The following is a 16174-nucleotide window of genomic DNA, read 5'->3' as shown; positions in this document are numbered from 1 at the left end:
TATATATATATATATATATATATATATATATATATATATATATATATATCTCAGCATAAATGCTTGAGTTTTATTAGTTACTAATTTTGAAAATAACATGATTCCCTGTTTCCTAATTGTTCCCAGCATTGTGTTGATGATATTGATGTTATATGAAGTTAGATTTGAGTACAGTGAAGTATGTAAAACTTAACTGGGCCGTTCAGAGTTTTAGAAAATTATATCCATATAACAGATCTAGATGTAGACTGTTTCCATTATCCCCACAGTACCCATGCATTCTCTTCTAGTCAGTGCTCATTCATCACAGGTAACCACTTTTTGTTTATTGTCACAAGTCTTGTCTGTTATTGAATTTCATGTAAATGAAATTTTTTTGGCCTTTGTACTTAGATAAGCAGAATATTTTTGAGATGCATCCATGTCATTGCATTAATTTCTAGTTCATTGTTTTTATGGCAGAATAAGGTTGCATTAGATGCATACACAAAATTTGTTCATCTGTTCTCCTGTTGGAGAAAAACTGGATTATCTCCGGGTTTGGGGCACTTATGAATAAAACTGTATGCAGTCTTACTGTAGAAGTGTTTTCTTTTTTCTGCACACCATTCTACACCTCCACCAGAAATCTCAAAGTTCATTGTTTCATATCTTCTTCGGTATTTAGTGGAGGTAGTAGTCTTTGATTTTAGTCGTTCTGGTGAGTGTGAAGTGGTACTTCATTGTAGCATTAATTTGCATGTCTCCGATGACTAATGATGTTGAGCACTTAATATGTTATTTTGGCTAGTCATATTTTTGTAAAATTTCTCTCCCCTTTTAGTTAGTTTTTTGTTGTTGTTGTTTATAGACTTTTCCTTTTAAAATGCATTCTAGCTGAAAGACCCATTTCTAATATGTATTTTGTGAATACGTTCTTCCAGTGTATAGCTCTTCTGTAGCTTTTCTGAATTACTTTGGCACTTGAAAATTGGTTTGTGTGTGAGTCTTTTGGATTCTACTCTGATTTACTAATTTATTTGAATTTTTAATTTAAAATTTTTTTCTAGTTGTAGATGGACGTTGTACCTCTACTTTATTTATTCATTTTTTTTTTAATGTGGAGCAGAATTGAACAGTGCCTCACACATGCCAGGCAAGCACTCTACCACCGAATCACATCCCCAGCCCTGATTGATTTGTTCTTTTACCAAAATCAGACTGTGTTCATTCTTGCAGCTTTATAGAGCAGGTAAAGCTTTACAGGGACCTCTTTTGATTATACTAGATTGCTTTGGTTATTTTATTTCCATATAAATATGAGTCAGTTTGTTAATTTCTACAAAGAAAAAAGCCTGCTGAGATTGTTATTTGGTTTGCTTTCACTGGTGTAGGTCAGTTTGGAAAGAATTGTAATTTTAACAGTGTGGAATCTTGCAAACCTAGAGCATATTATATCTCTCTATGTAGCTTTTTATTAGTTTCTATTAGGATGTTTTGTAGTTTCTGAAATTATGCACGTTAGGAATAAGTTTGAGTATTTCACGTGTTTGATATTGTTGTTAGTGCTCTTTATTAATTTCATTTTTCCTTTGCTTTTCTAGCATATGGGGAAAATTGAATTTTTATGTATTGACTTTGTATCCTGTGATCTTTGTAAAATCACTAATTCTAGTATTTTTAAAATAGATGTCTTAGGGTTCTCTTTGTAAATAGGTCATCCACAGATCAAGTCATATTTACTTCTTTCTTTATGAACTTTGTGCCTTTTATTACCATTTCTCTATAAAACTGACTAGCTGGAATCTTTGGTAAACAGAATTCTTAACTTATTCCTGATCTTACTAAGCAGAAAGAATACAGACATATCTTAGAAAGATTGTTGGTAAGTATTGACGATTATTTGAGCCATCAAGTCCTAACTTTTTTTCCGGTGAAGGATTTTTTTCAATGTTGACATTGACAGCTCCTGTGACTGATCACGGTTGCTAAAGGCTAGGGTGGCTGTGGCAATTTCTTAAAATAAGACCACAGGGAAACTTACCACATCAGTTGATTCTTCCCATTCACAAAAGATTTCTCTGAAACATATGATGCTGTTTGATAACATAGTAGAGTTAGTCCTCTCAAACCTTGCCCTTAACTTATCAATTAAATTTGTATAAAATTCTAAATCTTTTGTTGTTATCTCAACAAAGTTTACAGCATCTTAACCAGAGTTGATATCATCTCAAGAAAATTCTTTCTTTGCTCATCTGTAGGAAACAATGTCACATTCATTACAGTTTTATCATGATATTACAACAGTTAAGTCACATCTTTAGGTTCCACTTAAATTCTAGTATCTCTTGCTTTTGTCCCCTACACCTTTTTTTTTTTTTTTTTTTTTTTTTTTTGAATTTTTTAATATTTATTTTTTTTTTTTAGTTTTCAGCGGACACAACATTTTTATTTGTATGTGGTGCTGAGGATCGAACCCGGGCCGCACTCATGCCAAGCAAGCACGCAACCGCTTGAGCCACATCTCCAGCCCCTCAGCCATTATTTCTTCAAATACTCTTTCAGCCTCACTCTCTTTTCTCTTTCGGGGCTTCTAATGATACAAATGTTGAGTCATTTGTTATTGCTCCACATGTACCTGAAGCTTGGTTCATTTTTCATTCTATTTTTTCTCTATTGTTCTCTGTTCTTCTGTCATCATCATTTACTGTTGAGTCCATCCAGTGATTATTTTTCTCCTAGTATATTTTTTAGGCCTGTAATTTCCATTTAGCTCTTTTTACTGTAATTTGTATTTCTTTCCTGACATTGTCTATTGTTTCATTTTTGAAACAGAACTTGTAATTGCTTGTCAAATCATTTTTATGATGATGGTATTAAAAGCCTTGTCAGATAATTTCAACATCTTATTCATCTCTGTGTTGGCGTTAGTTGATTTTCTTTCTTTGTGATTATTCTGGTTTCTTATGAAAGATTTTTTCTTTGTGAAGGTATGACAGGTGAATTTTTATTGCATCGTGATAATTTTGGCTCTATATTAAGAGACTTGGGATTTTTTACTTTAGCAGGCAGTTGTCCTGTTTAGGTGTAACACATGTAGATCCTGGTGTGCTTTTTGAGTTGTGGTTCCAATGACAATTTTAGTGTTCAGAGGTTTTGTGGTGCTCTTATGGTTTAATTCATTTATTTCATTCCACTGGGGGCTTCCACAGACTGGTCCCTGATGGTGCTACTTGAGGGGCTTCTCTGGGCTAAGCTTCCAAAAAGCCTTCCATAATGTTTTTTTAGTGAGGGAGGAGCACCCCAGTAGCTCTCTCTGGGCTAGAGAATGCCTCATAAACTGTGGTCGGGCAGTGCTCCTGACCATGTGGTACTTAGGGACTTCAAGGAACTCTTGAGGCTTACAGCATAAAGTAGCACTTCCAGGGCCAGAACCCATCATAGAGCAAAATTCCTCCTATTAGTGCCAGCAAACTGTCTCTAAATAAAGAAGGAATGCAAGGCATTGTTTCATTGCTTCCCCCGTCCCCGATTCTTAAGATTTTCTTATTTCTATTTTATTTGAGGGGTATTGTTTTTATCTTTATTTCTTCCTTTTTTAGTTAAATTTTAGTTTCTTCGTATTTGGCATGATTTTTTTCCCCATTTTTTCCTAATTCCTCCTTAGTTTAATCATCTTTTGAGACTTTTTCTTCAGTCTGCTTTTCTAAAGTTTTTCAGATATTGTTCTTCAATAACTTCCATTATTTTAAAATTTGTTTTAGCTCAGTTTGAAATTTGTTTTCGTTTTTCATCTGTTTTATTGAGATCTTTTGTTGTACTTTCATTCCCTAAGGACATTGTTTCATGAACATACTCTAATAATAACTTGGGGCAATTTTTCACTGTGATCCTTTTGTTTTCTGTTCATTTTCATTTTAAGTGAAATGACTTTCCTATACTTTCAAGAGAGAGAGAGAGGGGTCAATATAGCTTCCCCCACCCCACCACTTCAGAAGGGCTCTATGTTTGTTTGTGTAAACTGATAAAAAGTAATGGTGTTCTGCTTTTTCAAATTGTCATCTTTACTACCTCATCCTGTATATATTTCAACTTTCCTTTATCTGTTTTATCCTTGACCTGACCCATTTGGATGTTGTTCTCAGCAATATCTCCTCAGCCCGGGTTTGTTTTTGAAAGGTGTTTTGATTATTCAAGAGTTTTAAGGGTCCTGACCCATCATTAATCATCTACAAACTGAATTTTGTAGAACTCCCTTCAGCTTTTAACTGCTGTTCTCAGATTGACTTGTGCTTTTAAGTGGGTGTCAATTTTGAGAGTCTCTTCCTCTCAGTGCTATCAGAAACCCAGAAGTTAACTTCTCTTCTACTTGATGTATAGATGTTGATACCAACCAGGTCTTCTAGCTGTAGTACTTGTTCATATCCACTTACGTGCAGGAATTCATGGAGAATACCTTATCGCCTAATTTTGTTGTGGGTCTTTGGTTTTTTCATTCAATTTGTACTTTTGTGTGTGGGGGGGCCTATTTTGAAAAAAATGAAAATTAAAGTAAAGATGTTATTGCTACCATCATCTTCCTACAATAACTTATTTTTCACTTGAAGTCACTGTCTTATCAGTCTTCCCTTTAATCTGCTACTTCAGTGGAGGTTCAAAATGATGATTTGGAATTTTTTTTCATCTCTTTTTGTACACATATACCATTATGCCATCTTTTTTCTTTATCATATAAGTATTCTGCCTAATTTGTCATTTGTCTTTCAACTTTGCTTTCGGAGTTTTTTGTTTATTTGTTCGTTTTGTTTTTATGATTTTAAAAAGTTTTTTTTTCTTTTTTTGTCTAGACTGGTTCCTAGTAGCAGTTTTAATCACACTCTTGGTAGTACGTAGTATTTCTCATTTCTATTTCTGAAAATATTTCTATTGTCCATTTCTCTGTTGTACTTCTGATCAGTGATGTTCTTTCTGATGCATTCTCCCTTCATGATAGTGTACGCTAATACAAATTCCTGTTGTTTATGATTCACATTTTCCTGTTGTTTGCAGGACTTTTTCTATAACATCTTTATTTGGACTTGGAAATTCTGTTTTTCTTATTTATTTTATTATATGCTTTTAATTTTTTCTTTGAATTGCTATTATTAGAGTACTCCTTGAGAAGAGGGACTTTAGAATAGTCTCTCAGTTGAGAAGAATAGAAGTTTGGTTGACTTTAGAATAGTCTCTCAGTTGAGAGGACCCCTCCTTATTTTTACAGTAAATGCAGTTTTCTTTAACATAATTCTTCTGTTTATGTGGTCCAGTGCCTTCTGATTCTTGAATTCCATCTTGTTTAGTTAAAGCCCCCTTATTACCAGTCATTTCCATCTGTTTGTGGCCAGAAGCTACTTTCAAGGGACACCTTTGTTCCCCTTCCCTTTAGGCACAGTGTCATTTTCTGGTCTAGGTATTTTCTTGTTGCCTGTCCTGATTTGTTTTTTCTTTTCCTTTTCTTCTTGCAGTACTGGGAATTGAAGCTCAGGGCTCTGCCACTGAGCTACACCCAACCCTTTTTAATTTTAATTTTGAGACATGATGTTGCAAAGTTGCCCTAGCTGGCCTCAAACTTGTGACCCTCCTGCCTCAGCCTCCCAAGTGGCTTAGATTACGGTTTAGTGTACCCAGTTCTGTGGCCTTTGCTTTTAACCAACCTGTTATCAGTAGTTCTCTCTTAGGGTGGAGGTAAAGCTCATCAGTGTTAATCTACACACCCTGCTTTTCCACATAGCACTTTGCTAGTGTTGGGTTTATGTGCTAACTGCTGATCAAGAGTGTTCATTATCCCACTCAATTGACATTTGGATTTCTTTGCTCCATTTCCTTTTTTTTTTTTTTACTCTAGATATTCATTGTTTATTCTGTTTTCTGTCCTTTTTGATCTGTGTAGATTTTCAGAGATGTGAGTAGAGTCTGATCCAGGTAGCTACCACTTTTACGTAGAAACCTGGAAGCTTCATCTTCAGTTTTCTAAATAGAGGCATTCTTATTTAATTAGAGGTTTTAACATTGCACATTACATAGGAAGTGAATTTTATTGAATAAGTGTTTCCATTATGTTGAGTTGATAGTAGTCTGTTTTTTAACTTCTTAATTAAAAAATATAACCAAAGAAATAACTTCTTAATTATAAAGCTTGACTTGGTCACTGTCACCACTGCCTATCTTCCACTTCAGTGTCTTGTCTTCCTTGCTGGCAGCTGATACTCTACCTCCTTAGGAGTAACAGTGTGGGAAGCTTTATTATCACCCACTGCAGGGCAGCTCCCCCCCCCGCACCCTGCCTGAAGAGGGCTCAGTGCTTTAGTAGACATGTTTTCTCTTGCCAGCCCCCCAAAAGTACATAAACTGGGGTGTGATTCCTTTACTTTTTAACTGAGAGATGGTTCTGCAAGTTACACGTCCAGTTTCCTTTACCTTGTATATCTTTATTGTGATAGGTTTGCAGAAACTGAGGATGGGAAGGTCATTAATGGTGGCAAAGAAAGGAAGTGGAAGGAAATTGAATAAAGTGATGAAATCTCATAAGGCTTTTGAAAAAAGCCTTGGAAACAGTGTATTTTGTCAGAAAAATGGTATTGTAACAATAAAATCACCAGTATTTAGTAGTAAAAAAGAATATAAAAAAAGTAGAATTTTAATTACTGATTTGGGTAGTTTGACATTCTCTGCCACAATTCTGGAAAGAACTTTTCAAGTGAATTTTACAATGCATTCTGTACCCAAGTAAAAATACTCAATTTTTTCTTTCGAAGTCTTAAGTTTTTAAGTTGTGAATTAATGTGTATATTAGTTTTATTGATATAGCTGATTATTTAAACAAGCATGCCAAGATTGCTTTTATGAGCTTTCATTTTCAGAATAACTTAAGTGTCATGCGACATTGCACTTATTACATAGGTTTTAGAAATACGATAAAATAATTTTCTTAAAGTAACTGCATATGACATAAATACCATGATAATATATTCTCTCCCTTCTTATACAATACATAGTACTTGATCAAGTATTCTAGTTCATATAAAATTGTTTATGTTTCTATTACTGTTAATAAGTAGGTGGTTTATTTGTATCATTTTGTGGTTTTCACCCTTGTTCTCCCTTATAAAATTGAGTAAGGAGTGAATGAATGGACAAGGGAAATAAGAGAGGAAGGATAGATAATATACTTGAAAGCATCTGAAGTTAGTATATTACAATTTAAATCTTTTTCAATTCTGACATATATTATGATTATACCATTGTATTCAGCCATTTCCTTGTGCTAGGACATGTTTTGCTATTTTTTTACTATTGCAGATTATATAGTCATGAACTTAAATTTTATGTATTTAGAATTGTTTACTTAAAATAAATTTGCCTAAGTAGACTTACTAAATAACCAGGAATGAATATTTAGAGTTTCTAATGTTACTTTGAACTTGTCCCTTAACATTGTTTTTATACACAATATAAGCTTATATTGTTGGTAAAGTGAATGTCAAACTAAAACCAGTGCCATATCTTTTCTCATTAGGGAGTTCTGGGAAATCGTTCATTCATTTACAGATGAACAGAAAAGACTCTTCTTGCAATTTACCACGGGCACAGACAGAGCACCTGTGGGAGGACTAGGAAAATTAAAGATGATTATAGCCAAAAATGGCCCAGACACAGAAAGGTAATTATTAAATTATCACTACATGACTACTGAAAACCTTGCATTACATATCACACACATGTGACCTATTGTAGCTTTTGAACACTTCTGATTTTTATATAGGAATTTCCAAATCACATGAAGCATTAGATGAGGGAATATTTTGCTGTTATTGTTAGGAAATTTTTGAAAAAGTGCCTCATTAAAAATTATTAGGGGCTTGCATTGGTTTAGAATTTTTCAAATTAGTATGTTTCATTCCATTTTGGTTCACTGTTAATTGAAAGCCATACTATATAATAATCTATTTAGAATGGTTAAATTAAGGTTTAGAAGATTATCTGTACAGCATTAGAATATGCTTGAAACCTCAGTTTTGGCATTTAATTGTATTCTTTCCCCATTGTATAGCTTCACATTTTTGTGGGATAAAGACCATTCATGAACTAGCATATTTAGTGTTTTAAATGTATACACACATTTCCATTAGGATTTATTCTACATTATTTGATACATCATGGTGTTAATGTAAATAAATTTGTTTGTTATAAAACATTTTCATAGTTATATTGCCAACACTGCTTCTAATAAACATTAAAGAGCACAGACTTTTTAAATCTTAAAACCAGTTCTGAATATTTTCTTCACCTTAGGGTAAGTTGTCTGACATCTCAGTGAATTCAACTCTTAAGGGTTTAGTGTTAATCCACTATATATTTCTTGTGAGAGATTTAGTTAATTAACTACGTAAAACAATAGCTCGTTATGTTGTAATAATATAACCAATACAAATATTGTCATCATCATCATATTATCATTAATTTATAAGGTAAAGACAAACTGATTCTTGGTGGTTGCAGAACAAAAAGTTATATTTACTTTGATGTATAGCCTTCATTGCAAACCATCTCACCTGTATATACCATCTAAAAATAGGAGCATTTAATACTGAGCATATTTCCCATGACTTATTATTTTCCTGTTTTTCCCCTTTCTCTCTATTTAGGTTACCTACATCTCATACTTGCTTTAATGTCCTTTTACTTCCGGAATATTCAAGCAAAGAAAAACTTAAAGAGAGATTGTTGAAGGCCATCACGTATGCCAAAGGATTTGGCATGCTGTAAAACAAAATAAAAAAAAAAAAGGAAGGAAGAAAAAAATGAAAAAAAGAAAAAAATTTTAATAAATATAATGAGGGATAAATTTGGTGGTGATAGTGTCCCGGTACAAAAAGGCTGTAAGATAGTGAACCACAGTAGTCATCTATGTCTGTGCCTCCCTTCTTTATTGGGGATATGTGGGCTGGAACAGCAGATTTCAGCTACATATATGAACAAATCCTTTATTATTATTATAATTATTTTTTTGCGTGAAAGTGTTACATATTCTTTCACTTGTATGTACAGAGAGGTTTTTCTGAATATTTATTTTAAGGGTTAAATCACTTTTGCTTGTGTTTATTACTGCTTGAGGTTGAGCCTTTTTTGAGTATTTAAAATATATATATACCAACAAAACTACTCCCCCAAGGAAAACATTGCCACCATTTGTAGACCATGTAACCTTCAAGTATGTGCTCTTTTTTGTCCCTGTATCTAACTCAAATCAGGAACTGTATTTTTTCTTTTTTAAACGATTTGCTTTTTAAACTTGAAGTCTTGGAAACAGTGTGATGCAAGTACTGCTGTTCTAGCCCCCAAAGAGTTTTCTGTGCAAAATCTTGGGAATCAATAAAGACGGAAGGGAGAACTCGTAATGTTTTAACTGCAGCCCTCAGAACTTAACTTTAGTAACAGCACAACAAATTAAAAACAACTCATGCCACAGTATGTTGTCTTCACGTGTCTTGCAATGAATTGTTTAAGTAGCCAATCCTCTTTCTTAGTATATGAAAGGACAGGGATTTTTTTTGTTGTTGTTGTTGTTCTTGTTGTTTTAAGTTTACTGGGGAAAGTGCATTTGGCCAAATGATATGGTAGTCAGTTAGTAAGTTTGTTTTATTATAAATGAAAGCATGTGAAAGTGCACTTAAAATAAACTTTTTATTAATTATTACCTAGATTTTAAATAGACAATCCAAAGTTTCCCCTTCATGTTGCCATCATTTTGTTTAATCAGCTATTTTATCAAGGCACACGATCAGTGTTGCAGCGTAATGGAAAGGATGGCTGCTGTGCCTTGTGTTACTTAGTCATATAGTAAGAAGGCCTGGAAATATTACTCCTAAGAATTACATTGTATATCCCCAAAGATTAAATTTTACTTCAAAAAGTAAGCGTTAAAGATTAATTTCATGTACTACAGAAAAGTACAGGTAGGTTTAAGTTTCTGGATATTTAATGTAGTAGTTTCCCTTTTCCTAGTATTCTGCGTCTGTGATGTTAATTTCTTTTATTACATTATAAAATAAAAGGATTATGTATTTTTAACTAAGGAGAGACATATCGATATATCATTTTACTGCAAGTTACAGCTAATGTGCTGAGCTTGTGCCTTGATGATTGTTTTAACTGATTACTGGAGATCAACCTGATGATTTGCTTGAAATTGGCAGGAAAAATACAGCTTTCAAATCATTGGAGGGGAAAAAGGATGTCTTTCAGGATTATTTTAATTCTTTTAGTAATTGAGACAGAATTGTTATGTATTGCAATGCTAAATAAAACAGTGGCATTTTTCACCATAGTTTAGTGGAAAAAAGAAAATGCTTTCCATATTGTGATAAGGTAACATGGGGTTCTTCTGGGCCAGCTTATGAGTACCCTGTTAAGGTATTTGTACATTACCTTGATGCAAGGGACCCTCATGTGACTATAGTCATTTTAAAGGCCCTCTCATCCACTGTGCTTCTTATGTATTGTGAAAGTGAGGAGAAATTAAATGCTTTGGGGACATTTTATATAATAAATTCATGAAGAAATTTGTGCTCTTTAGTTCTCAAGTTTTATTATCACAACAGTATTGAACTTCTACAATTGTAATAGCACGTCTGTATGAAATGTTTTAAAATGATAATCATATAGGTTATCAGATTCATAATTCACATCAAATAGACTTAACAAGGAGTCAAAAACCAACCTATTACTATCCTTTAAAAATTTTTAAGGAAAAAAAATGATTGTAGAATTTAACTGCTCTTATTACTTAGTAATCAATTATTCTGTGCATATTATCACTTCTGTTATTATTTCCTTTTCACTATTGATTATTAGAACATCACTGAACAATATGTTAAGAAAGAGGAAAACAATATAAACTTTTAGTGTAAAAGCTACTCCCTACACCCCAGATGTTAAATTATTATAAAAGTACTTTTCTTTGAATTGGCCCCCAATCTCCAGGATGCTCTTGGGCATGTTAAATTGTAAACTAGTTGGTTTTTAAAATAAAATGCAAACTTCTTTTACCTTTTAGTATTATTGTAGAATATTTCAAACATAAAGCATGAAAACACAGCCTTCAGCCAGACTTTTATAGGAGTCTGGAAGTTCCAGCAAATGAAATGGGTATCCTGACCCTGTATACTACATTCCTGGGCTGTGGTTAATTGTTTGATGAAATCCAGTTACAGTTTCTTTAACTTTAGTTTGGGATATGTGAGTATAGAGGGAGATACATACCAAAAGGAAACTTGAAAATGAGGCTTTAAATAAACAAAATTTGCTACAAGTGGTTGTTATGGGCAGCATCACTTCCTTTTCCCACAGGAACATGGCTGTGTTGAGATTCTAAACCCCTTTTAAGGATCTTCCCAAGAATCTATACAAACTGTCAGAGGAAGAAGTGTCTCCCCAAAACTATTCTTTCTGTTATCTTGATCCCCCTTTAACTGTTTACCTCAAAAATATTTTTCTGTCCTTCCATCAACCTCTAAGACTATCTGTACTTTTCCCACCCCTCCCTAAGGGCACCAAAGAATAAAAATACACAACTTTCACTGGTTCCTTTTCTTGTCTTGCATCATTTTATCCACAGTGTTAAGTGTGTAAGAATTGTCTGGGGAGGGTGGGGTTTATAAGTATAGAAAGTTTCAAGCCTTTTCTCCTTTCCCTGTTCCAAGATGGTGGATTGATACTTGTAGCAATCACTGCAAGAAGATTCTGATGAATATATGGGCTGGATTTCATTATGAGAAGGACTTAATCCAGTGCTGTTTTACCGAAAATGCGCTGCTCGAGGATATTCATAACTTCTTAATTGCCAAAATCAAGAACTCTGATCTTTAAACACTGGCAACACCCTATACTTGAACTGCTGCTTCTCTAACTGCAGCATGAGTTGCAGTTCCATAGCAACTTATCCAGATCTTGAGTTCTTACCTGAATCTTTTCCATTCTCTTTGGTCAGCCTCAGCCCTTCCTAAAGATTCTTCTCTACTTCCCTGTCTTCTGCTCAGACTTCTAGCTCTAGGTTATATTTTTGGTGTTCAAAGTCAGTATGCCTAAAAATGAAACTCTTAAATTAGCATCTCTTCCAGCCACTTTCTGTTGCTTTCTTAAAAGTGTCACCTTTGTACTAGTCATCAAAATCTCTCATTGTTACTCAATTAGGCTTCCTTTCAGGCCTTGCTCCTCTAACCCACCTTGATGTTCTTATTTCCTTCCTAACTTATCTACCTGACTCTAACTTCTTATTGTAAACCTTTTCTTTCTGCCAATACCCTCCACCCAGAAACCTGTTCTCCTTTGAATAAATTCCCAGGTCAGGCATCCTCTGATCTCCACAGACTGAGCCCAACCTACCTTTTCAGTTCTTCTATTACAGTCACCTCTCTCCACGTGCACATTTCCTACACAGCATCTTCACTTGTCATAGACCTAATGATTTTATATTTCTCAAATATCCTTCAAAACCAAATTTTAAAAGCATCTTGTCCATAAAGACTTTATTGATTACCCCCTGCCCCGCCCAAGTGCCTCCGTAACCTCATAGCAGCCCACACATCTCACAGCACAGCATGGTGGAGTATTATTTGAACAGCGAGGAGTTACAATTGTTTAAGGAGTGTTTCAGGCTAATCTTGATATGATCCTTTCCATGTTTTAGCTTTGTTTCTGAAGCTTCTAACTGTTAACTGTTAACCTGGAATATAAATAAATTCCTGGTGAGGATTCTCTTTTTAAAGTCTTTATGTCTTTCACATATAGTAGGTGCTTACTTTGTTAAAGATTTGAATCCATCTTTCCACCATCTTGACAAAACTTTTTATTTAAAAAATTTAAAATATTTTAATATTTAGTGGTTAAAGATTTGTTCCCCAGTGAGGAGGCTCCCTGAAATTATTGGCTCTGTCATTTTGGCCCATGGAAAGGAAGATAAAGAGGAGGTATGAAAATGCCCTTAAAAGCAAGATTTTTGTGTAACATTTCCCATCTTCCTGTATACTGGCAACTAGAAGCTTCTGCAGCTACCCTCTCTGTATCCACATTCTTCCCTTCTCTCTCAGTGGAAATAGAGGCTGACAGTCATCTTACACCATTGTGCTGTTGCCAGCCACTCATGCTTATCAAGGAGCGATTCTCAGATCCTCAACCTCTCAGCCAAACACTGCTCTCTATACTAAATGAAGCATTCACCATGGTGAGTGCCTTTTGTATGAGAGTCATATTTAGCATTTTCTTAATCTAAGTTGAATTCCTTTAGATTATGGAGGGAGTTAACTTCTAGTGCACAGTCTTGTATATATGATCTTTCATTTTCACCTGCCCAAAGCCCTACACCCAGTAAATAGAGGAACAGGGCCTGGGCCAACATGAATCTAAAATCTGTCATTTTCCCATTGACAAAAATTAAACATCAAATCAAGATTCTTAGACAACTGAGCAGTACCTGGGATAATTATTTTAATTACCTTCTCGACCCTAGGAAACCATACAAAGTGGGATTGGATGTATCTGGGAAACAGTACACAGTGGTTGAGGGAGCAGCCTTCAGAGTTAGATGACTCTGGTTTTCGGTCCTGGCCCTGCCATTCCCTTGGCTTGGATTATACCCAATCCTACCTTATCACTGGTTGTCAGGATTCAATGAAATTGAGATATGTATTGCTAGTTAACATCTTGCAAGACATCCTGAGAGACAGATGGGTTCTCCCAATGTTTGCCAGAAAATAAGAGAAAGGGAAGTCTAAGTGAGAAGTTGGAAATGTTTGTAATAAAGATTTGTTGAGCAAGAATTGACCTTCCCTCATCCATCTGAAAAATGGAAGAGGAGTGCTTTTCCTCATCATTGTTTAATTAAGATACAATTCATACACCGTAAAATTCACCCTTTTCAAATTGTAAAATATGTGGTTCTTAGTATATTCACAGAATTGTGCAATTGTCATCATTATATAATTCCAGAGCATTTTCATCACTGTTCTTAATCCCCAGCCCCTGGCAACCACTAATCTACTTTCCGCCTATGGATTTGCCTGTTGTGGACATTTCATATCAATGGAATTATACAATATGTGGCCTTTGTGTCTTTTTTTTCTTCCTCCCGCTTGGAGTAATGTTTTCAGAGTGCATCCATGTTGTAGCATGTTTATCAGTACCTTCTTTTTGTGGCTGAATAATGTCATTGTATTGATATACTGTATTTTTTGTTTATCTACTCAGTTGATGGATACTTGCGTTGTTTCTGCTTCTTGGCTATTATGAATATTACTACTATGAAAATTTGTGTACAAGTTTTTATGTGGACCTAAATTTTCATTTCTCTTGGTTGTATCTTTTAAGCATCTTATGTTTTTAATTCTTATATTTAGGTCTTTGACCCATTTTTGCATGTGGTGCATTGTAGGGATCCAGTTTCATCCTTTTGGTATGTGGATATCTAGTCATATAAGCAACAACTGTTGAAAAGACTATTATTTCCTCATGAATGGTCTTGGCACCCTTGTCAAAAACCAATTGACCATAAATATAAGACTTTTGGACTCTCAATTTTATTCCATTGTTCTGTATGTCTGTCCTTATGCCAGTTACCACAGTGTTTGGATTACTATAGCTTTATAGTAAGTTTTGAATTTGGGATGTATGAGTTCTCTTACTCTGTTCTATTTCAAGATCATTTTGTCTTATTCTGGGTCCCTTGTATTCCACATGAATTTTAGGATCAACATGTTAATTTCTGCAAAACAAGCACCTGGGATTTTGGTAGTGATTGTGTTGAATATATAGACAGTTTGAGGAATGTTGCTATTTTAACAGTATTAAATTTTTCAATTCATGAATGTGGAGTGTCTTTCCATTTGTTTAGGTCTTTAGTTTCTTTCAATGATGTTTTATAGATTTCAGTGTATACGTCTTGACCTCTTTGGTTAAAATATTTCCAAGTATTTTATTCTTTTTAATGCTATTACAGAATTGTTTTCTAAATTTTGATTTTTGGATTATTCATTGCTAGTGTCTAGAAATATAATTGATTTTTAAGTTTTGATCCTGTATGCTGTAGCTATTCTGAACTCATTTATTCTTTTTTTTAATTCCTTAGAATTTTCTATACACAAGATCATGTATCTGTGAATAGAAATACTTTTACTTCCTTTCTAATCTGGATTCATTTTATTTCATTTTCTTGCCTAAGTGCCCTGGCTAGCACCTCTGTACAAGATTGAATAGAAGTGGCAAGAGTGGAAATCTTTTTCTTGTTCCTGATTTTAGGGGGAAAGCGTTCAGTCTTTCACCATTAAATATGATGTTAGCTGTGGGTTTTTCATAGATGCTTCAAGTTAAGGAAATTCCCATCTATTCCTAGTTTATTGAGTGTTTTTATCAAAAAAAAAAGATATTGGATTTTGTCAAATGCTTCTTCTGTATCTATTAAGGTTGTCATGTAGTTTTTGTCCTTTATTCTATTGATATGTTGTATTACATTGATGGATTTTTGTATATTGAACCAACCTTGCATTCCTGGAATAATCCCACTTGTCTATGCTACATAAACCATTTTCTATGCTGCTGGATTTGGTTTGCTAGTATTTTGTTTAGAATATTTGCATCTATATTCATAAAGGATATTGGTCTGTAGTTTTCTTGTTAAATCTTTGTGTCTGGTTTTGGTATAAGAGTAATACTGGTCTCAGAATGAATTGGGAGTTTCCACTATTTTTAAGCCCAGCAGCATGTTTCAAAATAACTACTTCAGCACCTTGATCTGCGAGATCTTTAGATGTTGGGGAACACAGGAATGGTACTTGACTCTGAAAGGGTCCCAAGGTAAGACATGCCTGAAGTGGCCTGTGGGAGCTGAATAAAGGGCACTTTCACCAATGATGAGGTCAAGGTGGGTGTTTCCCATAGGTCACACATGATTGCTGTAAGAAATAAGCCATAAGCAATCTTGAAAATAACCCTGTGCAAGTGGCCTTCCTGCCTGAAGCCAGGCACACAGCAGAAGAGTGCCATCCAGTGTAGAACTGTCAGGGGAGGAGAGTTTGGAAGCTAGTATCCAAGCCAGGGAATCTCAGTGGGGGTTCCCAGAAGGCTGTATTCCAGGAAAGAAAGTCATTACCCACCCCCCCCCCCC

At 34.5% G+C, this 16174-nt stretch overlaps 1 protein-coding gene and 1 long non-coding RNA gene across 8 annotated transcripts in view; one reads left to right on the top strand and one right to left on the bottom strand.

Moving 5' to 3' along the window:
• Ube3a (ubiquitin protein ligase E3A) overlaps positions 1-15611 on the top strand; it is a 101784-nt gene extending 86173 nt beyond the window's left edge. For all 7 annotated transcript variants that reach the window (XM_015480321.2, XM_015480322.2, XM_015480319.2 and 4 more), the window contains 2 exons: positions 7535-7678; positions 8664-15611. In XM_015480321.2, coding sequence (XP_015335807.1) covers positions 7535-7678; positions 8664-8784 — 265 coding nt within the window. In that variant the 3' untranslated portion in view covers positions 8785-15611. The remainder of the gene's footprint in view (positions 1-7534; positions 7679-8663) is intronic.
• LOC107137754 overlaps positions 1-16174 on the bottom strand; it is a 164667-nt gene that overhangs the window by 3732 nt on the left and 144761 nt on the right. The gene's annotated exons all lie outside the window — the stretch shown is intronic.

The sequence above is a fragment of the Marmota marmota genome, unplaced genomic scaffold (genome assembly GCF_001458135.2).
Source record: "Marmota marmota marmota unplaced genomic scaffold, marMar, whole genome shotgun sequence".
Taxonomy (NCBI): Eukaryota; Metazoa; Chordata; class Mammalia; order Rodentia; family Sciuridae; genus Marmota; species Marmota marmota.
The sequence above is the reverse complement of the archived record's forward strand: the minus strand, read 5'-3'. Positions and strand labels throughout refer to the sequence as shown.